This window comes from Aricia agestis, chromosome 2, assembly GCF_905147365.1.
Source record: "Aricia agestis chromosome 2, ilAriAges1.1, whole genome shotgun sequence".
NCBI classification, from domain to species: domain Eukaryota; kingdom Metazoa; phylum Arthropoda; class Insecta; order Lepidoptera; family Lycaenidae; genus Aricia; species Aricia agestis.
The window spans coordinates 14,464,992-14,489,788 of NC_056407.1; the positions used below are offsets into that span (position 1 = coordinate 14,464,992).

The 24,797-nt window shown below is 37.2% G+C and overlaps 1 protein-coding gene across 1 annotated transcript; it reads left to right on the forward strand.

Moving 5' to 3' along the window:
* Positions 1-962: 962 nt before the first annotated feature.
* On the forward strand, positions 963-18,190 carry LOC121737008 (extensin-like). The gene is made up of 6 exons (XM_042128517.1): positions 963-1,024; positions 6,559-6,680; positions 7,670-7,793; positions 8,627-8,737; positions 16,548-16,769; positions 17,805-18,190. The coding sequence occupies exons 1-6, from the start codon at positions 1,004-1,006 to the stop codon at positions 18,123-18,125; spliced, it is 921 nt and encodes a 306-aa protein (XP_041984451.1). The 5' UTR covers positions 963-1,003; the 3' UTR covers positions 18,126-18,190.
* Positions 18,191-24,797: the final 6,607 nt, after the last annotated feature.

Here is a 24,797-nt window from a genome sequence, read left to right on the forward strand (position 1 = left end):
GTAAAATTCCGTGTAGTGCACAAACGCCCTAAAGCTAAGAAATTAAAGTTCAGTGTCAGTATTCATCATGTTTTTGTCTTTGAATTATACATAGCATAACACGATTGGTCAACTTTTATAACACAGAATAGTCAATCGAAAATACCTCTGTAACAAAAGGGATTCTAATTTTTCCAACAGAGGAGAGTGATTTAAGCTTCCAAAATTTTAACATAGATTGGTTCAAGCATACACTTTAATTTGGCCTATAACTTATTTGAAAAATATTAATGATTTTTAAATTACGAGACAAAAACCATTTTGTCGCTTACGCCCTTTCCATTTCTTGCTGTTCGATTGTTAGATTGCTTGTTTTCTATGAGAGGTCGGGCCGGCCTCTCATAGAAAACAAGCAATCTAAAACATTAAAGTAAAAACCGTGTTAGATAAACACGGTTTTTACTTTAAGCGGCGTCACCTTAATTATGTAATATGTAGTTTTGTTTTATTACAATATTATATTAATTTTTTACTTTTTTTTTTATTTCTCTTTAAATAGGAAACACTTAAAGTCTGAAACACAAAAGTATGTTATCCTCTTTCAAAAATAATTTTCCTTACACGACACATAATAATTATTATTGCTTCTAAGATGATCTCAGAATCATCTAAGAAATAATATAAATTATTATAAGAACACTGGAATACTTAGGAACATGTAACAATTTTTCCTTCTTAAGGTTTTCGATACTTATTTCCATTGTTATAATTTCAATCATAAAAACACTTTTCTGGGATTAATCTTACAATTATTGCTTGTCTGCTTATGAAATAACATATTTTAAGCGTACACCTCCTATCTCTATTGCATATTACAAAATACATAAATAATTAGGTAAATTAATATCACGATATATTAGAAGCATCCCCTTGCGTTGGAAAAAATCAATAAAACGAAATTCAGTGAAAGGCTGGCACCGAAAGGTATAAAGAGACCTGCGCCCGCGCCGCGCCTCCTACTGACATGGCGGTGCTACTGAGATTGGTACGTTATTGTTATATTATATTACTTTTTTTTTAATAAAATACTTTTTTTAAGTAATTGAAAAAATATAAAAAACTTTTTAGAATTAAACTTTTTCCATTAGAAAATATTAATTATTATAGTAATTAAAAGAAATAAAACACAAATATTATAAAAACAAAAAAATTGTAAAGTTAATAAACAGCAAGTTGCGAATAAGTGGTTGTTAAAACTGAAAAGAAAGTAATTTGAAAAATTTATATTGCTTTGTATAAGTATATCATTTGATTGAGTGGATATTACGCTCAATTGCTTCATTTACGGCCGTTCCCAATATTTGATCTATCTCAGGTTTTGCCCTACTAGAGATAGGAATAGCTCACATTAGACATTAGAGACATATATTTTATGTCAATTCAATGTTAGCTGCGATCGGTTGTATGTCAAACCAGAGATAGATTGAATATTGGGAACGGCCGTTAATAATGTAATTAATAATTATTGTCATATGGTCAATATGGCTAGTTTGCCTTTTAAGCACTCATTACAAGTAATTTTCATAGAGTAATGCAAAGCAGAGCTTTTTTTTGCTAAATATTTTTGATGAAGTGCAATAAATATAGAGACAATAATAACTCAATTTATGGATCGAGTTCAGTGCAGTTGAGTGATACAGTGATAAGTAACAGTGAACAGGTTTCTTTGTTTGTGGCAATGAAACAGTGCGTTACAGAACCCATTGGTGCGATAACTGGCGGTTATGGTGTAATTGCTCCCAATTTCTATTACATTAATCAAGATAACGATTATTTTACACAAAATTACCTTTTGAACAATTTTCTGTAGACATAAAATGCATGTGTTGCCATGTCCTTTTTCCCATGAAAAATAATATCATCAAAGCTTCCTTCAAAAAATTTCTTGCATCTCATTGTTCATATTATATAAAAGACGCATATCAGAATATAATGATAATAGCTTACTATTATGCACGTTTAAAATCCTATAATTAACCTCGATGTGTCTGTGTGCACATTCCTCTACTCATATTTCAACTGCATACATACAAAAACTGCATTGTGAAGTCAACGCTCATTTGTTTTTGGAGCAAATACACTTAAGTGTGAGAAATTACGTAAAAGCGAGTCAAGTACCAATTAATTAGCATTTTGAATGTTAGAATGTTTCGAAATTCGGAGCAAATTACCCTATTTATAGATTTTTATGAGATTTTGCAAGTGTTTATTCGCGTTAATCCTATTTAGTAATATATATATTGGGTGACAATACTTTTTGTAGATTGTTGGACAAATATTTTTGTTAGTTTTTAAGAATATTTTAGGACTTACAAGGCTGCATAAACTATAAAAAATATGAAATGACTAATGAGGTTATTTAGAGGATGTCACGAAGTTACCCCGAAATTGGTACATTGCACGGGAACCATACATTTTCCTGGGGTCAAAAGTATTCCATGTCCTTATTATGACTCAAAATATTATCTCTATACAAAATTTCATCAAAATTATTTTAACGATCAAAACGTGTGGTACATCCGATATAAACATACACATTTTTGCAGTAACACAGTTTGCAAATATTGCCAGTGTTTGACAGGCAATCAATGTCTTGCATATGGAATGCAATGCAATGCATTCCGTCATTGCAACGGAAACCATCAAGTGGGTGTATTACGGACAGATCGCAAGCTGAAATTCCACCCCGCTCTACCGGCAACATGATATGTAGAGTGTCCACACTACACGTGCTTTGCGGGCAAACTGCATTGCTGAAATATTACGTCACTGTAATGTCATAAATTCAATAACATTATTTGCAAAATTAATTACGATTTCCTTTAAAAATTTAGGCTAAGTGGGTAATAACGACCGCTCTCCGAGATATGTAATGTTAATTAAACTTCTATTTATTGAAGAGTTTGACAGATAGTGTGTGGGAATTATGTCATTTTTCTTTTTTTAGTTATTAATAGTCGTCTCTGAGTCCGGCAGTAAATTTTGTGCTTATGATTTTGAGTCTACATTTTAATTTGTTTCTTGCATCTACGTTTACATAGATATTTGTTCATCGTCGGGTAACCGTACTTTTCCGGAATTCAAAGTATTTTCATACCATATTATATTCAAATAGGTTTACCATCATTTTGTGTGATTAGATTGATCACTTTTATGGCTCATTTGTGTTGGTTTAATCGTTTGTATAGGAGCATCGCGTCTTCTACTTTCGTTCTTTTGACGTCAGACCTTGATTACACCAGGTTTTCGTCCACTGTAACTTGTATTACATACTTTTGTTTCCTATTTGTCCCTGTGTATAAAAACGTTTAGTCGCCCTGGCCGCGGAACCGGACCGTGGCCTCTAAACGTTCAACTTTCCGATTTATCGCCCTTTGTACAAATTATGTATCAAGTGGACAAGGAACTGCAATCACTTATCACACGAGATTGTTTCCGTATTGTACCTTTCTTTCTTAAGCCCGAACGAAAAAAAGGTATTATAAGTTTAACGAGTTTATCCATCAGAACTATAATTCGTAGTATCCAAACGAGTTGAACGATTTTGATCTAGTTTTTAGGGTTCCGTACAGAAAGGGTAAAAACGGGATTCTATTACTGAGACTTCGATGTCTGTCCGTCTGTCTGTCTCCAGGCTGTATCTCAAGAACCGCTATAGCTAGACTTCTGAATTTTTTACAGATTGTGTATTTCTGGTGCCACTATAACAACAAATAATTAAAACAAAATAAAATTAGTATTGAAGGGGGGCTCCCATACAACAAACGTGATTAACGTGAACGTATTCCTTAATGGCTGTAGATACTTAAAATTTTTACAAAGTCCTCAATTATAATATGTGTATTTTAATATTTAATAATTTGATTAAAATAAAATAAATAAGGGGGGCTCCCATACAAAAAACACAAATTTTTCCCTACTTTCGCTTTAGAACGGTACGGAAGTCGGAACCCTTCGTGCGCGAGTCTGACTCGCACTTGGAAGATTTTTTTGATTGCTGATACTTATGAAATGATGGTAGCTTCTGTGGTTTTAGATGATATTGTACTTCATTTTTCCACACCTTATATATAAACCAGAGTCATAACTATTGGCTGATATAATTATAGCAATTAAATATAATAATCAAAGTGCATCAATCAAAATAACTGATGTGTTTACATAATGTTTAATTGACGCTGAAAATGTGGCGGCGTGTCACGTTGACACGTAAACTCATCTAACCGTGACAGTTACGTGCAGTACACGACATAAGCTGAGCGGGGAGATATCGATGTCAGATTATTATTTTGCGAAATATCTTAAAACAATCTTAATACAGTTTATTCGAGGCTTGGCTGAGGCACCGCCATGCCCTCAGATAATAAGTATGTGTATTTCGACTTTAAGGGGACGACTAACCCAAAATAATCGATTTTACAATTCATTTTTATACTTGAGAATAAGCCCTGAATTGTTTCATTTTATAAAATTAGATACTACATTATATTTCCAAGAATTCAATCTGAGCAAAAACACGATATTTCTCGATAGAAAAAAATCACAAAGATGCATCTAATTTTCACGAATTTTTCATTTATTGCCATAACCGTGCATTGAACAAGTTAATATAAAATTCTATCATTGAGAGATAGACCTAGCGGATTTTTAAAATGTTGTATATTTATCGAGTTATTGAGAAAAAACTGATTTGGCGTTGAATCCGCGTCGTCCTTTTTCACCTGGCATATAATTATGAAAGACTGGCGTGAGTGTGAAGAGAGGACGATGTTTGATTTTTTGGGTTAGTCGCCCTCTTAACCAGACAGGGTAAAGACCATTGCCAGTAACGCTAAATACAAACTTTATTTAACCAGCCACCACATACAACCATAATCAGAGAAATTTTAATTTTGCTTGACTTTAATTAAATAAAATTTTGTTATAATTTCCATATATTTTTTGTCAAACTTTTCGTTACACATAAGTTAAGTTAACAATAATTGTATATTATGTATTTATTAAAGTCTTTATTGTCTTAGCGCAACATTCTATTGATGTATAACATTTTATATTAAAGTTACAAACATAGCAATAAGCAATAGCAATTTTGTATTGCACTTCCAAGCGTACCTAATGTATGAAGTTGATGATTTCAAATGACGCCGGTATCTTTTATGTGATGGATGAGTTTGTGATCGTTGAATATGTTAACACTACGAAAAACGTTACAACTTCATTTTATTGTATTTTTATTCTTTACTAAGTTAAAAATTAACGAAAAAGTCAGTCAGTTTCTGATGTCTGCAACAATTTACTCTGTTTTATGAAATTAAAGCTAAGAAGTTAAAGATTATTATGGTCAGCTTATTACAAATCAACTTATAGAAATGTAACACACATGTTGTTCTGTCGCAGACTAAAATAATATCTAGTGCTTATATAGTGTCCTATTTTTTAATGATATAATCGTTTGAACCTTTCTTGAACAGATACAGATTTAAAATATATATTTTTAGATCAAAATGAGGCAAATCGGTTCAGTTGTTCTCAAGGGTATTTTATAAACAATCAGTTTATATTTTAACTTGCACCAAACACGGGCCACGTGCCATTGTCTAAGTCGGCCTACCATTTCCGGACAAGGTTATATTTCGAAACTGAACTAGTATTTATTGCTAAAACAACTTATTTGATTCGCAACAACACTTATTACTTGTAAAAACTTACCGTGTGTACACCCAATACACTTTATAAACCATTATTGCAATATTGCGGAAATTTATAAGAAAATACAGTCGTTGAGTAGGTATATAGGTTGTTTGTGCTTTATTGCATCGTAGGGCCATTGCGTTATATTGTAGCTGTATTTTTTTTTATGGCATACGAGCAAACGGGTCACCTGATGGAAAGCAACATCCGTCGCCCATGGACACTCGCAGCAGCAGAAGAGCTGCAGGTGCGTTGCCGGCCTTTTAAGAGGGAATAGGGTAATGGGGAGGGTAGTAAAGGGTAGGGAAGGGAAGGGAATAGGGGGGTAGGGAAGGGAATAGGGTAGGGGGCCTCCGGTAAACTCACTCACTCAGCGAAACATAGTACAAGTGCTGTTTCACGCCGGTTTTCTGTGAGAACGTGGTATTGCTCCGGTCGAGCCGGCCCATTCGTGCCGAAGCATGGCTCTCCCACGTTTTATTGTAGCTGTATTTGGAGGTTAGGCTGGGTTTCCGTTATAAAATATGGATTTCATTATTTCATTAAAAGATTTTTAGGAAGAAAATTTGTATCTTCGCCTGACCGAGTCTATCAGCTCGCCTGGTAGAAAGATCTTTCTTTGGGCCCATTTGTCTTTTCATGGACAAAAACATAAATATAGACAATATAGATAGGAGTAACAGTTCATATGAACTTTTATTAAAATAATGGTGTCTTAAAAAAACAGATCATCTGCAGCAGGCTTTAGACATTTCTAGCTACAAAGTTCTCTCTACTTTTTCAAAAAGGATATTGGTGATGATTAAATGATGATGATGATGTTTCCAGGTAATCCTGACGGTGTGCGCGGCGGCGCAGGCGCAGTACGCGGAGGAGCGCGCGCCGCGGTACATCGCCTCGGAGTCCAAAGTGGCGCCTACACCCGTACCCATATTGAAGCAGATCAACAGGTAATATTATAACTGAAACTGTTATACTTAGGGCCTGTTTCATCACTTCCTGATAATGTGCCGGACTATTAGACAGATACCATACTCTATCTGTCAAGTTAAGTGGTGGATAGATATTATATAGTCTATCCGGTACTTTCAGGAAGTGGTAGATCAGGCCCTTCAACTATAAAATCGTAAAATTACACTTTTAACGCTTCTGTACTGAAAAAATCGTTTATTCATTAACCAAGATTAGCACATTTACGTTAACAATTAAAAATAAGCAATCACAAGAGGCCAGCGGGAACATAAACATCGCTGGTATGACCGTTTGAGTGAGGCGCGGAGGATCGCGTGATCGGAGAGGCGCGAATTTCACAGCGCGCCGCTTGATTGTCAAAATCGCACTCACTGGCCAGCGGACCCCGCGCGGGCGCCGGAGCGGTCCGCGGCGTTCGAGGCGCGGGAGGGGAGGTGTTATAGGGATGGATCCTGGTGAAGCAATAGGGATGTACCCGATTTTTAAAACCCCGCGTTATACACTTAAATTAAAAAAAAAAAAACGTTAGATAATTCTTAGGAGGTAACGCGAGGAATACTGTATGCAATATGATACTCAATTTTTTCGCCACCTGTTCTAATTCTAATTCACCTACTGCCTACAACGTCAACTTTTGGTGTTTATGGTTATTATGTAAGCTATACATGCTACGGTCTACCGGAGAGGTGACCCGTGCAGTTATGCCTGCGCAGATGTCACTCAAAAGAATTGATTTTCGATTTTGCGCCGGTCGCCTGCGCAGGCTCAAAAAACTGCAGTCTATTCCCACACACATTCCGGTCTACCTGCGCTGGCATACCTGCATAAGTAGACCTCTCCAATAAATCGTAGCATATAACCATAGCGGCATTAGACTTAGGAAAGTAGTAATCGTTACTTAATCGATGGTAAACACTAAATAATATACCTAGCCTACCAAGCTTATATTTAAATTTACGAATTTCAGGCATAACGAAGATGGTTCATACACGTACGGGTATGAGGGTGCCGATGGATCGTTCAAAATAGAAACGAAAACACAAAACGGTGAAGTGAAGGGCAAATACGGATACAAGGATGACACGGGAAAAGTAAGCTTTTTAATCTTATATCTTTAAACGAGCAATTCTTGTATATACAGGGTGTAACAAAAATGAATGATAATACTTTAGGGTGTGTACGTGTTCCTTGTAGAGAGTTCACTGTGAAAGTAGCAGCGCTGAAAGACCAAATTTTTATTTTTCACTTTTGTATGGGGAATCTCGTGACGCTTGGGCCCTTGCCCATACAAAAGTGAAAAAAAATTTTCGACTTTCAGCGCTGCTACTTTCAAAGTGAACTCTCTACAAGGAACACGTACACAACCTAAAGTATTATCACTTATTTTTGTTAAACCTTGTATATAATTGGAATCTCGGAATTGGCTCCAACGATTTTCATGAAATTTAGTATATAGGGGGTTTTGGGGGCGATAAATCGATCTAGCTAGGAATCATTTTTAGAAAATGTAATTTTATTCGTGTTTTATCGAATACCGAGCAAAGCTCGGTATTTGACCGAGCTAGTATTTTTAATATGAGCATTTAGCGAAACATTTTTCATTCTTTCGAGCAACTGCATTCCATCACTTATAATTAATTATGTTGCTTAATTGCTCTTTATAATAGAGAATCACAAAACATGTGAGAAAGGTACTACCAAATAAATTGATTTATATACACATAGTGCACCTAGATAATTTGGTCAGGTTACATCAAGTTCAGCCGACACACAACCAATATTAACTTGACATAATCCAACTAAATAACACGTAGACCCACCATAGATTGATCCATACCGCGGTCAATTTCTCTGATGGTACTTATTCGTTAGTTAATAATAAGAACCATGCAATAACAATAATTATTTGTTCACAAATTTCCAGCTCCGTGTGATCGAGTACGGCGCCAACAAGTACGGTTTCCAGCCGGCGGGAGAGGGCATCACCGTCGCTCCCCCCACCCTGGTCGACGAGTCCACCCGGGAACCTGGCAAGGTATTTAACCTAGTAATTGTCACCAGCAGTATTTCCGGATCAATACGACCCGCAAACCTCCAAGAGGGGAGCGTATTTCCTCTTCAAAGGCCGGCAACGCACCTGCAACTCTTCTGATATTGCGAGTGTCCATGGGCGACGGTAGTAAAAATAGTAATGATGGCAAGCAGGGAATTTAACAATGAGGGCATAAAATGATGCTTAAACATAATATTATATTGTATTACAGGACGTAATATAGTTATGAAACTACTTAATTTCAATCAGTGCTAAACGACCAAATCTGGGGGCACGGGAGTGCCCCCGCCAAGATGAGCCAAGCGAAGCGCGCAAGGGCACTACCTACCTGTTCTCGAAACGGTTCGTCGTATTTTTGAACCCTCGTAACTTTGGTTTGAATAATGCCAGATAGTTGAAATTTTTAAGATTGTATAATTACATGGGTATAGTTATTAAATGCGCAAATTTTGAATATCGTAGCTATTATACTTTAGATTTTATAGGTGTCCAAAAATCCACAATTTGGTCACTGACTCACCGATCATCAAAACTGTTAGGGTACTTCCTGAAGTCTTAGAAAGCTGAAATTTGGTATGTAACATAATATTAGTACTGAAACAACATAAAAATGATCAAACCCAACTTACCCTATATCCGTACCATTATAGAGCAAAATTAGGCAAAAATTTGTGTTTTTTGTATGGGGGTTTAATTTTTTATTTTATTTTAATATTATTATTAAATATTAAAGTAGACATATAAATAAAGACTTTGAGAAATTTTCAAGTACCTACCTGTTGCCATTATTGATATAGAGCAAAAAAGGCCAAAAAATCACGTTTGTTGTATGGGAGGGATTAAATATTAATTTCATTTTGTTTTTAGTATTTGTTATTACAGCGGCAACAGATATACATAATCTGTGAAAATTTCAACTCTCTAGCTATTACCGTTCTTAAGTTAAAGCCTGGAGACAGACAGACGGACAGACATCGAAGTCTCAGTAATAGGGTCCCGTTTTTACCCTATGGATACGGAACCCTAAAAAAAACTAAAAGAAAAAACAACGTAAACCAGTTTATAAAAAGAAATGAAATCCCTCCAAAACATTTTCATGTAAAAATGTTGCCAAGATGAGAACATAATATTATAGTTCGTCGTGTCAAAAAGTAGTGAGATCTCATGTAGAGCCAAGTTTCTAACCTTATATACTCAGCCCTAAATCTAAAAACCTTAATTTTACCCTAAAGCGCGCCAAAATATTTGATAATAATATTATAATGTGTCAGCCGCACGAGAAGAATCGAAAAACTCTACACATTAGTCAAAATCGGTGGCTTGGCCATTTTGTTATTCGCCAGGGCTTTGAACTTAATAACTAATGATAAATGGCCAGGCCACCGATTTTGACTAATGTGTAGAGTTTTTAGATTCTCCTCGTGCGGCTGACACATTATAATATTATTATCAAATATTTTGCCGCGCTTTAGGGTAAAATTAAGGTTTTTAGATTTAGGGCTGAGTATGTAAGGTTAGAAACTTGGCTCTACATGAGATCTCACTACTTTTTGGCACGACGAACTATAACATTATGTTCTCATCTTTGCAACATTTTTACATGAAAATGTTTTTGGTGGGATATTATTTTATCGTAACCCATAAAACGTATTAAAATTGAAGGACAATTAGTTCAAAAGCGAGCACAATCTACGATTTTATGACAAGGTTGTCCGGTGTCTGATATTGAGGCGAGTTTTTGTCAGTAGCCTAGATCTAGTTTTCATGAAATTATAAAATCATAAAGTCTTTAATCAACAAAAAATTTTGTTTTAAAATATCAAACAATAACAGTTGTTTGATATTTTAAAACAAGTGAATGATATCTATATATTAATACGTGAGAGAAAAACTTTGTAACCCTTTTTACGAAAAATGGGGAAACGTAGGTGCATGAAATTTCGTACAGTTATAGTTTATATGGTGAAGGAGTGCATCGAGCTAATATTATTTTAAAATTATGCTTTTATCATATATATTTTTAACAAATAAAACGTTACACACACTACGACACTACTACTAGGAAAAATGACAGATTTTTGAGTGACAAGCCTGTACATACGAATTATACTCTTTTATTTATGGTTAAAGTCTGCTGACAACAAGTTGACAAATTGAAAATGGATTATTGTTTTTTTTTTATTTAATTTTAGATCCTATTAGACAATGCTTAAACGGCCAGTCTGAGATCAGCTGAGTCCCAGAGACAAGAATTGAAAAAAACTATGATGAAGTCAATATTTTTTACAAAATATAAGTAGTAGTCCTAATTTCGTTGCAAGTAAGGTCGAATTTCGACCATTGGGCGATCTCTAGTATTTAATTATTATCTAAGTAAACTTTACCATCCATACTAATATTATAAATGCGAAAGTGTATCTGTCTGTCTGTCTGTCTGTTACCTCTTCACGCCCAAACCGCTGAACCGATTTCACTGAAATTTGGTATGGAGATACTTTGAGACCCGAGAAAGGACATAGGATACTTTTTGTCCCGGAAAAATGTACGGTTTCTGCACAGTAAACTTTCATGATTTGCGCGTAAACTATTGGATCGATTTTGATGAAATTTGGTATGGAGATATTTTAAGACATAAGAAAGGACAAGGGATACTTTTTGTCCCGGAAAAATGTACGGTTCCCGCACAAAAAACTTTTATGATTTGCACCTAAACTATTTAATCGATTTGGATGAAATTCAGTATGGAGATACTTTAAGTACCTAGAAAGGACATAAGATACTTTTCATCCCGAAAAAATGTACGGTTCCCGCTCAATAAACTTTTATGATTTGCGCCCAAACCGCTAAACCGATTTTTCATTTGATAAATATGCGTAGGAATTTATTTGACATCGGTCCGTACTTCCCTCCCTCCGCGAACTCGGTACGGTTAACATCGTCTGACGTGCGCTCCGGGAATTAAAATCGTTTTCGGTGGTTAAAATCGTTAACTGCGTGCTGAGTGTGTGTAAAAAGCTAGGTAACGGTGTAATCTACGTTTACTGTAAGTTTTTGAACACATTTGCCCGTATTTTATTGGATTTAAACTCGGTAAGTAATTTCCTTTGTTCATTTTTAACAGTAAGGAATTGTAGGTAGGTAAAAATATTGTATCGTCGGTACCGCGCGCGCTGCGCCGGGCGCCCGGCCTTGCGATCAGCTGGTCATAAATAGTGTTATTGTTGTTGTTAACTTTGAAAACAAGACATAATGTCTAGCCATAATAACATGCCGCCAGATAAAAATACCAACCCATTTGAAAGAAGGGACGGCATACCTCGTTCCCCGCCAACTTCAACCGGCAAACGTTTGCTGTCCCAACTATCGCCTTCATCCGTGTCACCAGTCGAAAAACGTCACCAACCCATAAGGGACGAACCGCAGTCCCCGGTAATTTCATTATTAGAAACTAGCAGCGCAGTCGATGATTCGTTTAATTACTGTGAGTTAGTCCGTGAAGCGTCCTCCTACTTGGGAAAAATTAACGAATTCGCTAACGACACTGTCTCGAGGCGCAATAACTTTGCCAATAAATCCGATATAATGAACTTAACACAAAAACTGACAACCATAGTTTCTCTTCTTGCCATTAAAAACTCGTCACTTGAAACCAAAGTCGCGAATTTGGAGCGAGATTTACTATCCGTTAAACTTAATCAGGTCGTGAAACCGGCCCCCGCGGCGACTCCGGTCTCTTATTCCGAGGCCCTCAAACTGAAACTCGCGTAATCGGTTCCCCCCGTCGAGACACGTAAACCACTCCCATGTGTTATAGCCTACCCCACGCAAGAAAAATCGGCGGAATTAAAATCGGCAACTGAGACCAAGCAGGCTTTGATGAAGGTCATAAACCCGGCCGACGGTTTTCAATTTCACGGCGTTAAGAAAACAGCTAGTTCGGGCGTGCTTCTGCGCCTCACGAGCGAGTCGCAAGTTAAAAAATTAAAGTCAGTCGAAGCGCTAAAATCTGCCGGCCTCCGTCTCGAGACACCCAAGGGGCGTAGCCCGCGCATCCTCATCAAAGATGTTCCACAACACATTACAGACGATAATTTTCTATTATCCCTGTACAACCAAAACGTAAACGGCGAAATTAATGTGACACAAGATCAATTCATGAGTTCGACAAAAATAGTAAGACGTCGTATTTTAAACAAAGAATACAATAACCGTAAATGGATAGGTATCGAACTAGACCCTAAAGTGCGTCAACACCTCATCGAAACAAAAGAAAAACTTTTTATCGACTGGGCGATGTGTCGCTTTGTAGATGACGTCGAACTCGTGCGCTGCGCTAACTGTCAACAGTATGGGCACACCGCTAAATTCTGTCGTGACACAAAGCCATGCTGTAAACATTGCGCTGAAGGTCATAGCTCGGATAGCTGCCCAAAAAAAGATAAAGACGACTTTAAGCCGGTTTGCGGTAGTTGTTTCCGATATAAAAAACCGACCGACCACCCCACAGGCTCCCCAGATTGTCCTACGTATAAGTCTAAAATGGAGCAACTTATTTTAACGACTCGGTATGGATAGTTTAAATATAGGACAGTTAAACCTCAACAATAATAAGCACGCAACGATAGAATTAGAAAAGTTGGTTTCCGATTACAATTTAGACTTGGTGCTCGTACAGGAGCAATATCAACTCGCGTCGCTACGGTCGAAGATAGTACAAATTAATAACCTAGCTCACGCGGGTATTTACACACCTCAGTCTAGATTTTCAGTCACGGCCTTAACTAACCTTTTGACGTCGCACTGTGCGGTAGCCGAGGTCTCGTCTTCTCAGTTTAGATTTTACGTTGTAAGCTGCTATTTTCAGTACTCGGACTCCGTAAGTCCACATTTACATCAACTTCGCCGCGTATTACAATCTCTCGCGGGTAATAAAATTATTATTGGCGCCGACGTCAATGCATCCTCGCCCTTATGGCACGGCCAGCTTAGGTACACTGACCGCGACCGACGTACCGCTGTAGAAGACTTTATTGCGGAGTTTAACCTCCATATTCACAACACCCCCGATGCACCACCTACCTATAGTAGCCCAACGGGCGAATCGTCGATTGACGTCACGCTATCTAGCGCGTACGTCCAGATTAGGAATTGGCGTGTCCTTCCCAAAATCTTACCGTCCGATAACGTTACTGCCTTGCTTAGGTAAATTACTAGAACGTCTCATCGTACCTCGCCTGCTACCCGGTGGCCCTAAATTCCATAGCCACCAGTTCGGTTTCACCGCCGGGAAATCGACTGTGGACGCGGCGTTAGAAGTAAGAAAAATAGTTAATTTGTCGGAAACTAAATACGTGGTCGCTATTTCATTAGATATTTCCGGGGCCTTCGACCATGCCTGGTGGCCGATGGTGCTATTAAAACTAAAAAATCGAGGGTGTTACTGCAATATTTATTCTATAATACATTCTTACTTTTCTAACGGTCAAACTAAGCTTCGTCTAGGACATTGTACACATGTCAAAGATTTAACGTGCGGCTGCCCTCAAGGATCGGTAATTTCGCCTAAATTGTGGAACATCGGATTCGACGATTTGTTAAGTCTTCCACTTCCACCGCTTTGTATACTAGTTGGTTACGCCGATGACGGGTTTCTTATCGTTCAAGCAAACTCGCGTTCCGAAATTGAGTCTAAAGCCAACAGTAGTCTTAATTTAATATCTGACTGGGGTAAGCGTAATCGTCTGAAATTCGCCGCGCAAAAAACTTACCAAATTCTTTTAAAAGGTTCCCTTATATCTTCCCCTAGCATTAAACTTGACAATATTAACGTTAAACGCAAACAGTCGCTCTGTTATCTTGGTTTTTACTTAGAAAATAAATTTACATTTTTAGAACATATAATTCAAACCGGTGAGAAAGCCAAACGCAACTTTTACTCCTTTACCAAAATATCTACTTCGACATGGGGCCTTTCACTCAAAACCCTAAAATTAATTTACACTGCTACTTACCTTGGTAGCATTTGCTACGGGGCCCCCGTGTGGGCCGACAGAGCAACTATCGGCGCGGCTCGTCGCAAGTTGCTACAAAGCCAACTTCTTGCTCTTATATTCTTGTGCAAAGCTTACAGAACCACAAGCACCGAAGCCTTGCCCGTGTTAGCCGGAGTTTTACCCGTTGACCTTGAGATTCAGCGTCGTGCGACAATGTACTATCACAACAAAAACATTGACAACCCGTTCTTTTTAAGCGCTCGCGATAAAAATAAAATAGCAAGATTGTTTGAACCTTTAGAAAACTCTTTGCAAAGCCTAATCTCCGAATGGCAGACGCGTTGGGACTATTCCACCAAAGGGCGACATCTTTATAATTTTTTCCCTAATATTCGTGAACGACTATCCAAACATTGGATGGATATTGATCACTGCGTTTCTCAATTCCTGACCGGTCATGGAAATTTTAAGGCCAAACTCTACGGATTTAATCTGGTAGCATCACCCATGTGCGAGTGCTCGACCGAAGGCAACATGTTTGAACAAACAGCTCATCATGTTCTCTGGGAGTGCAGTCTCTGGCAGGACGAAAGAACTACAATGCTAAACAACCTACTCTGCACATCTGGTGTCGCATACTACGGTGATCTCGTGGACAGCGCTAGGAACTTCCGTGCCTTCAAGCGTTTTTGTCACAATTACTATTGGCAACAGTCTAACACAATAAATTAATTTTGCTGTAGCATAGTAGTCACTATTATTATTAACGTTAAATTCCCGTGGTGCTTCTCCCCTTCAGTTCTTTGACTTTCGGTCACTGCAACTTTGTGCTGTCTCCCGCTTTATATTGGGGAGGGAATCTGGAATTCTTCCTACTCCTCCTATTTTCTTCTGATTAATTTCGTTGCGGGTCCCAAGACAGCTTTAGCATGTCCCTCGGGCTCCCTGAGATCATATCAAAGGGTTTTCGTGGTTGGATGCCGCTGTCGATCCTGGCGACACAGGAGATACAGTGGTGGGAATGTGTGGTGGGCCAAAGCCCGTTTAAAAAAAAAAAAAAAAAATCGGTCCGTACTTGGGGGGGCTGCGCACCCCCAAACCCCCCCCCACAACTTGGGATATCAGCTTACATCAAAATTATGTTGCGTCGTTAGTTTTGTGTTCTAATTCTCCTTTTTAGGATCCAAGTTTTTAATTAAAACTCAATTTATTCCAACCTACACTAAACATACGGTTTTCGAGTGTCATTTCATTTATATGTATAAACTATATGCGGGGGACTTTGCCCTCGGCTCGTACTTGGGGGGGCTGCGCCCTCCCAAACTCAACCTCCTGGGATTGTTGCTTACATCAAAATGGTTTAGCGTCGTTAGTGTTAAGTTTTAATTCTCCTTTGTAGGAATATAGTTATTATTTAAAAGTCAATTTATTCCAACCTAAGCTAAACATACAGTTTACGAGTGACCTTTGATCCATATGGGGACTTTTCCGTCGGCAAATTAATCCATTTCAAAATTATCCATTTCCGTTATTATACTATGTTAATGCGGACAAAGTCGCGGGCATCAGCTATAATATTATAATAATACGTTTTAACACGAGCGAAGCTGCGGGTAAAAGCTAGTTTAATAAAATTTAATAATTTTATAATATACAGTTAATACATAGTTACATTATACGAATTTCATTTATTACTTTCGTGTTCCTTTCTAAATATATGAAGCTTAATTTCCTTGTTCTAAATAGATGTATATTGTTTTTTATTTTCCATACCAAAATTCAACTTAAACTATTTCCAGGGTAACAAGCAGTACAGAGACTACGACTACGAAGACCCAGCCCCCGCGCCGGCACCAGCGCCGCGCCCGAGGCCCGCGCAGCCCGCCTACCGCGCTCCTCCACCACCGCAGCAGCAGTACAGGCCCGAGCCACAGCAGTACAGGCCTGAGCCGCAGCAGTACAGGCCTGCCCCCCAGCAGTACAGGCCACCGCCACAACAGGCCGCCCCCGTACCGCCCAAGGTGAGATAAATGCTGCTCTTGACGTCTTCACCGCGGCCGAGGCCCGCGCAGCCCGCCTACCGCACTCCCCCACCACCGCAGCAGCAGTACAGGCCTGAGCCGCAGCAGTACAGGTCTGCGCTACAACCGTACAGGATACCATCCCAGCAGGCCACGCACGTACCACCCAAGGTTAAATTAACTGTTATTACCTCCACTGTGTGCTACAGGCCTAAACAGCAATACAGGACTCAGCCTAAGCAGTACAGACGAGTACCGCTGCCATAGGCCACCGCCACAAGTTGCTGCACCCATATCACCCAAAGGAAGATGAGCTGTTATTGACATCACAGTACATTATACACCTAAGCCGCAGCAGTACAGGCACTGCAGTTCCACTGTGGCTTCACAGCTGCAGTCCGCACAAGTACCAAACTAGGTGAGATTTAGTGCTAGTCGCTTGCATCTAATATATCATTCACAATGTTTTGGTTTAAATTCTACAGTACCAAAATTTTTATAAGATTCACATTTTATAAAAAAATCGGCCAAGTGCAAGTCGGACTCGCGCACGAAGGGTTCCGTACCGTTATAGAGGAAAAGTAGGCCAAAAATTGTGTTTTTGTATGGGAGCCACCCTTAATTATTTAATTTATTTAAATATTATTGATTATTAAAGTACAAATATAACTGAGTATTTCGTCAATATTTCAAGTGCCTATGTGTTGCAGTTATTGATATCGAGCAAAAAATAGCAGAAAAAATCACGTTTGTTGTATGGGAGCCCCCGTTAAATATTAATTTTATTTTGTTTTTAGTATTTACTAGATGTCCAGCGCGGCTTCGCCCGCGTAAATTAGGAATTTTACGGAAGCCGTACATTAACCATAAAAAATAGCTCTTATGTCCCTACTCCCTTCACTTGGTCTACTCTATATCTGTGCCAAATATTGCCATAAAAATTGCTCCAGTAGTTCGTAATTTCTAATATTTCCCCCGTTTTCCACACTGTTGGATTTTTCATAAAATATATCTAATCACTTTTTGTATTTTCAGCCCGCCTTCTTTGCTGGAGCCGCCCCCGCGCCACCAGAAGACAACTTCTTCAACCCCGAACCGCAACCGAAGCAGTACCGACCGAAGCAGGACTTCCGACCGGCGCCGCAGCCGCAGCACTTCGCACCCAAGCACACCCAGGCCGAGTTCCAGGATTACAACCAGCAACCACGGTACACCCAGGCCAACCAGTACCAGGAACCGCAGCCGCGACCCCACAAAGGCCAGACCTTCTCCATGCTCGACCAGCTCTTGAAAGAATACTCCCTACCCCAAGGTAACTCGGCTCCAACCCACGATATTACCTTCGGGTCATATTAGTCATAGTAAATTGAAATTCTTGTAAATATTATGTAGTGTACTTTTTATTAAATGTATTTTTTACTTAAGCGTCTTTTCTTAAAATTATTATGTTTCGATTTTTTTAATCAGTAAACGAGCAAATGATTGTAACACAAGCAGAATTACCCATAATGCTCCTCTATCTAATTCTTGTATCTAAATCTAATTGTGGCCATAAAGTAATATATTCTCGTTTAAAGATATAAGATGATACAAGAATAGCTCGTTTAAAGATACTAGAGATCGCCCAATGGTCGAAATTTGACCTTACTTGCAACGACATTAGGACTGCAACCTATATTTTGTAAAAAATATTGACTTCATCATAATTATAGTTTTTTTCAATTCTTGTCTCTGGGACTCAGCTGATCACATACTGGCTGTTTAAAGCATTGTCTAATAGTATCTAAAATTAAATAAAAAAAAACAATAATCCATCTTCAATTTGTCAACTTGTTGTCAACAGACTTCAACCATAAAGTAGCTTTAGCTACTTATGTAGTTAAATTATTGTAACACAAGCAGAATTACCCATAATGCTCCTCTATAATTGTGGCCATAAAGTAATATATTCTCGTTTAAAGATATAAGATGATACAAGAATAGCTCGTTTAAAGATACTAGAGATCGCCCAATGGTCGAAATTTGACCTTACTTGCAACGACATTAGGACTGCAACCTATATTTTGTAAAAAATATTGACTTCATCATAATTATAGTTTTTTTTCAATTCTTGTCTCTGGGACTCAGCTGATCACATACTGGCTGTTTAAAGCATTGTCTAATAGTATCTAAAATTAAATAAAAAAAAACAATAATCCATCTTCAATTTGTCAACTTGTTGTCAACAGACTTCAACCATAAAGTAGCTTTAGCTACTTATGTAGTTAAAGTTTTGCGCGGTGAAACGCACAATCCAGCTGTGCTGCAAGGAGCCAGACTGAGTGTGCCGGACGGGTACGCGGAGCGGCGGCGCCGACCGCCGCTACTGGAGGTGTCGCGCGCGCGCACCAACCTGCTGCGGATGGCCCCGCTCACGCGGGCGCTGCGGACGCTGAACACGGTCGCAAACACGGTCGATTTGTTTACGTGCTCATTGAATGAGTTCACCAAAGTCACATACTGTGTAGCAAGTAAGCTAGAATATAATTTTATGTAAGTAATAGTAACGCTCTATTGTATTAGGTTTTAACCTGTAATGATAGTTGTGATTTGTAATAAATAAATAAATAAATAAATAAATAAATAAATAAATAAATAAATAAATAAATAAAAGAGTATAACGTTGGTGTAACGTGTGTGTAACGTTTTATTTGTTAAAAATATATATGATAAAAGCATAATTTTAAAATAATATTAGCTCGATGCACTCCTTCACCATATAAACTATAACTGTGCGAAATATCATGCACCTACGTTTCACCATTTTTCGTAAAAAGGGTTACAAAGTTATTCTCTCACGTATTAATATATAGATAGATAGATGAGATACAATCATGAAATTCATATCTTTAAACGAGTAACATAATGTGTTTCGGGGGCGATAAATCGATCTAGCTAGGAATCATTTTTAGAAAATGTCATTTTATTCGTGTTTTATCGAATAATAGCTAGTATAACTTATGTGAGAACGAGAAACAAAATTTTTTTCAGCTAAAAAAAAAGACAAATGTAATATTTTCAATGTTTAATAAATCTATTTAAGCACGTCTTGCGGAAGAAGTAATCTAAAAACGAATATATAATTTCATTAAATAAACACACTTAATCTTACTCGGTATAATATCTTGAAACATCCTACGTAAGACAGGGGAGATATTTTGAAGCAAATCTTAAATTAATAAGTCACTGTATAGAGGAAGAGGGTCAATCATTCTTGAAAACAAATACTTACTTGTTGTGTCACGCAGCTTATGAAAAGAAAGGTACTAGAACATACAATATTTTCTAACGCAATTACAAATAGATTGAGGACAGAATTATTTTAATGTCACTTTAATTTAAACATTTGTACAACATTATTTGTCATTTTCCCACCCGAATATAACTTTGCTACTTACCAGACTAATCTACAAACGTTAAAACAACAATTACGTATAACAAAGCACTGATATAATGAACGTTTTAAATCAGTATTGCGAGGTCGTGGGAGCGATTCCCTGCAGGTTCCCAAGCCGGGAACAATCGCCATACATGTGTGGTTCCCACCTTGTGCAATGTATTATGTGCATAAGTGTCTGATAGAAAAATCTATTACTTCATAGATTATACAACAATTAGCGTGACCTAGTTAGTTTGCGATTCTAAGTTTTGTCTTATAACAAAAGTAGCGCTTGTACATATGAAAAGTTTAAACAGCAAGCTTGCATATTTTATAGGTGTTAGTGTTGCTATTAGTATTACTCTAAAGTCTAAATACTAGAATATACCTCAAATAATAATAATTTAATCCAATTTCAGTTCAATTTTCAAGTTCCTCGTTTTCATCGAACTGCAAAACAGGATTTTTCCAAACGTCAAACGCTTGATTTTTGTTACAGTATTGATCAATCAAAATATTTTGTTGAAATCTAGACGAAAATACTTAGAATTAATAAACCCGGGTTACGAATGTTTTCAACGAATAAAATATTTAGTTCTCTATAAATGCAAATTTTTTGTTCTCTTATTTTTAGTACAAACCAAAAAAAAGTTCAGTTTACATACAACATCGTTTAATTTCAGGAATTATTCTTTTTAGTACAAAATACTCGTATACCCATAAATTACTTTTAGGCCTAAATTATAAGCCAAAGCAGTAATGGATCTAATGAATAGTGTACAAATATCTGAAACAGCTAATCTGTTGCACAAGTCTGTCTCATGCTGAAGGTTGTCCATTGTTAATTGAATTGTAACGACCTCTTGTACGTACCTACGTTATTAGTTATTACACTTGTTGACCCCGTAGATTTGTTCACGATATTACTGTATCAGTTTTGATACATTTTGAGCTCTTGTGACATTTTTTGCCAAAAATTGTATTTTAATTAAAATATTGTTATTACTACGTTGATCTAAATAAGATGTTTTAATATGTATGGTTCTTCTTATGTTATGTAGGAACTTTGGGATTAATATTATTAAAGTATCCGGAGCCCAGTCTCTCCATACCATATTTCGCTATAATCGGTTCAGAGATTCGGACGTGAAAAGGTTAATCAGACAGACAGACATATTTTCGCACTTATAATATTAGTAGATATAGTGTTTATTTAACTTTTAATAAATTCTCCCGCGTAAATTAGGAATTTTACGGAAACCGTACATTTTCCCATAAAAAATAGCTTATGTCCTTACTCCCTTCACTTGGTCTACTCTATATCTGTGCCAAATATTGCCATAAAAATTGCTCCAGCAGTTGGTAATTTCTAATATTTCCCCCGTTTTTCCCACATTTTCCTGAGTTTCTTCGGTCGTATTAGTCTTAGCGTGATAATATATAGCCTTACTCGATAAATGAGCTATCTAACACTGAAATAAGTTTGTAAATCGGACCTGTAGTTCCTGAGATTAACGCGTACAAGCAAACATACTTACTCTTTAGTTTAGATTATAATATTATTAGGTAGGTACTTATAGATTTTTTTTAATTATCGCTTGACAAACCCGAGTCTCGATCTAAAAGACTATGAAAAGTACCAATAACAGGGTCATTATAGGCTCATAAGTCATAAGTCATAACCATGGGACAATGCATGATATAATATGGTAGTGATGATGATGATGAATGTAATTTGCATAGTAGCATATGCTTTCCGTTCTTAAAACAACGCCGAAACTCCCAACTTTTTATCTATAAAGAATCAGGAGTTCTCTCAGCACCTTCCGAACCACGGTATACCAGGTACACCTCGGTGCAAAATCTTACTTGTTGGTAGCATAATATGTTTAGAATACTTTTCACGAAACCGAAGTCACCACATGTTTCCATATAAATTTTGAGGAGTTCCCTCGATTACTTATGGATCCTTCATCAAATCACCACTTTTGTGAATATAATACCAAATTGGGATGATACCCTATATACCAAAAGAAAAATTTTAAAAATCGGTTAACAAACGGCGGAGTAATCGTTGAACATAAGAAAATGAACATAACACCTTCCACATTTTGAAAGTTGGTTAAAAATGTAGCTAATGTGTTATTCTGATGTATAAACTATGATATTGCAAAGTTTCACTAAAATCCGTTCAGTAGTTTTTGCGTGAAAGAGTAACAAACATCCAGACATCCATACATCCAAACAAACTTTCGCCTTTATATTATTAGTAGGATAGGACTATAAATATTACCAACCAACCAACTTTGAAGAACAACGTCTGAATCGTCAACAAAATATTGTTGTTCATAAATCATAACCTTAATTTCAGCTATGCAGAATAGAAAATAACGCTACATAACAAAATAATTATTATATTAGCATGGAATAAAAATTAATAACTACTTGCAGTAGCGGCGTTGGGGGGGGGGGGGAGGGGTCGCCTACCAGATTAAAAGGGGCGTTGAAGGCAAACAAACGGGGCACCCATTTTTTCAGCACATTCAGCACCCTGGGCGCCAAAGAAATCTCGCCCAGGGCGCTGGTAGTGCTAAAACCGGCCCTGACTTATGTCGATTATAAAGTAATGTTAAAAGCGAATGTTTGACATTCTTCCTCCGTGTTAGTGGGTCGGTGACGACTGACGAAACAATGGCGCATGTTGCTATTACATTTGTCATTGTTTTCCATGCTCCTCGGTTTTGATATTAAGAGTGTGTATAAGTGTAACTCATAAATATATGCGTTGTTTTTTAAAGCATATTTGGCCTCGTCCACATTTGTATCATTTGCGCGATCAGATCTCCGATCAGATCTCCGTCGCGTAAAAAAAATGATACGCGTATCATGATACGCCCCGATCGCTATTAACCGCGTACCAGATACGTGTCGTATCAAATACGCGCATGATCGGCAGAATGATCTAATAGGCGTCCTCGCGACACTATGATACGCATACGTGGACGCACCTTTATATGTTTTTTGATGTGACAATATTTTTAGCGTCTTCAGAAATATAATGCTTTTTATGAATTTATATGAAATAACTGGAGAGCTTTGAGAAAATCAGATATATATTTAAGCATTATATATATAAGTCCATATAGTTTGGGAGCATATGAAATAGTAGATTAGTGGCTAAAACAGTGTAATAATTTGCAGCCACTTATTTTTTGTAAGAGAAATCTTCGCTATCATCAATTCATCATGTTACTGCAATTACATGATCCAGTGAACATTATATTATATTTTATCTTATATATAAAAATGGATTTCCAAATGTGTTAGTCGCGCTAAAACTCGAAAACGGCTAAACGGATTGGGCTGATTTTAGTCTTAAAATATTCGTAGAAGTCCAGGGAAGGTTTTAAAGTGACACGAAGTTCACCGGGACACCTAGTCTATATATAAAAATAGATTTCCAATTGTGTTAGTAATGCTAAAACTCGAAAACGGCTGATCGGATTGGGCTAATTTTAGTCTCAAAATATTCGTAGAAGTCCAGGGAAGGTTTTAAAGTGACACGAAGTTCACCGGGACAGCTAGTATTAAATATAATCATCGTAGATTTAAAGAACCACACCATACTTTTGTGTTTTTGTATTGTAGGTACAAACAAATTTCAAACTTTTTGAAGTTACTACGGTTCGTATAAATTTTCTACGAGTACAGCGCTACGAATTTGTTGTTTGCTACAAAAGACTTCAACGCGCTGCAGCTGCTACGGATGTTAATTAATTAATTATTTTCAAACTAGATGTCCCGCGCGGCTTCGCCCGCGTAAATTAGAAATTTTACAGAATCCGTAGGTACATTTTCCCATAAAAAATATTTCCCCCGTTTTTCCCACATTTTCCTGAGTTTCTTCTGTCGTATTAGTCTTAGAGTAATAATATAATATAACCTTCTCGATAAATGATGAGTCTTACTCGATAAATGATCTATCTAACACTGAGATAAGTTTTTAAATCGGACCTGTAGTTTCTGAGATTGACGCGTTCAAGCAAACATACTCTTCAGGTTTATAATATTAGGTAGATATAGATTTTTTTTAATTATCGCTTGACAAACTCGAGTCTCGATCTAAAAGACTATGATATGGTAGTGATGATGATGATGATGATGATGATGATGAAGAATGTAATTTGCATAGTAGCATATGCTTTCTGTTCTTAAAACAACGCCGAAACTCCCAAACATGTATCTATAAAGAATCAGGAATTCTCTCAGCACCTTCCGAACCACAGTATACCAGGTATATCTCGGTGCAAAATCTTACTTGTTGGTAGCATATGCTTAGAATACTTCTCACGAAACCGAAGTCACCATATGTTTCCCTATAAGTTTTGAGGAGTTCCCTCGATTACTTATGGATCCTTCATCAGATCATCACTTTTCTGAATATAATACCAAATTGGGATGATACCCTATATACCAAAAGAAAAAATTTGAAAATCGGTTAACCAACGGCGGAGTAATCGTTGAATATAAGAAAACGAACATAACACCTCCCCCATTTTGAAAGTCGGTTAAAATTGTAGCCTATGTGTTATTTATTTAATATTTTAATC

Bases quoted from the DNA above. Each gene is read 5' to 3' on its own strand.
- LOC121737008 (XM_042128517.1), top strand. From the start codon at position 1,004: ATGGCGGTGCTACTGAGATTG. The intron at 7,794-8,626 runs GTAAGCTTTTTA...ACAAATTTCCAG, and splicing joins ACAAGGATGACACGGGAAAA to CTCCGTGTGATCGAGTACGG. The intron at 8,738-16,547 runs GTATTTAACCTA...AACTATTTCCAG, and splicing joins CCACCCGGGAACCTGGCAAG to GGTAACAAGCAGTACAGAGA.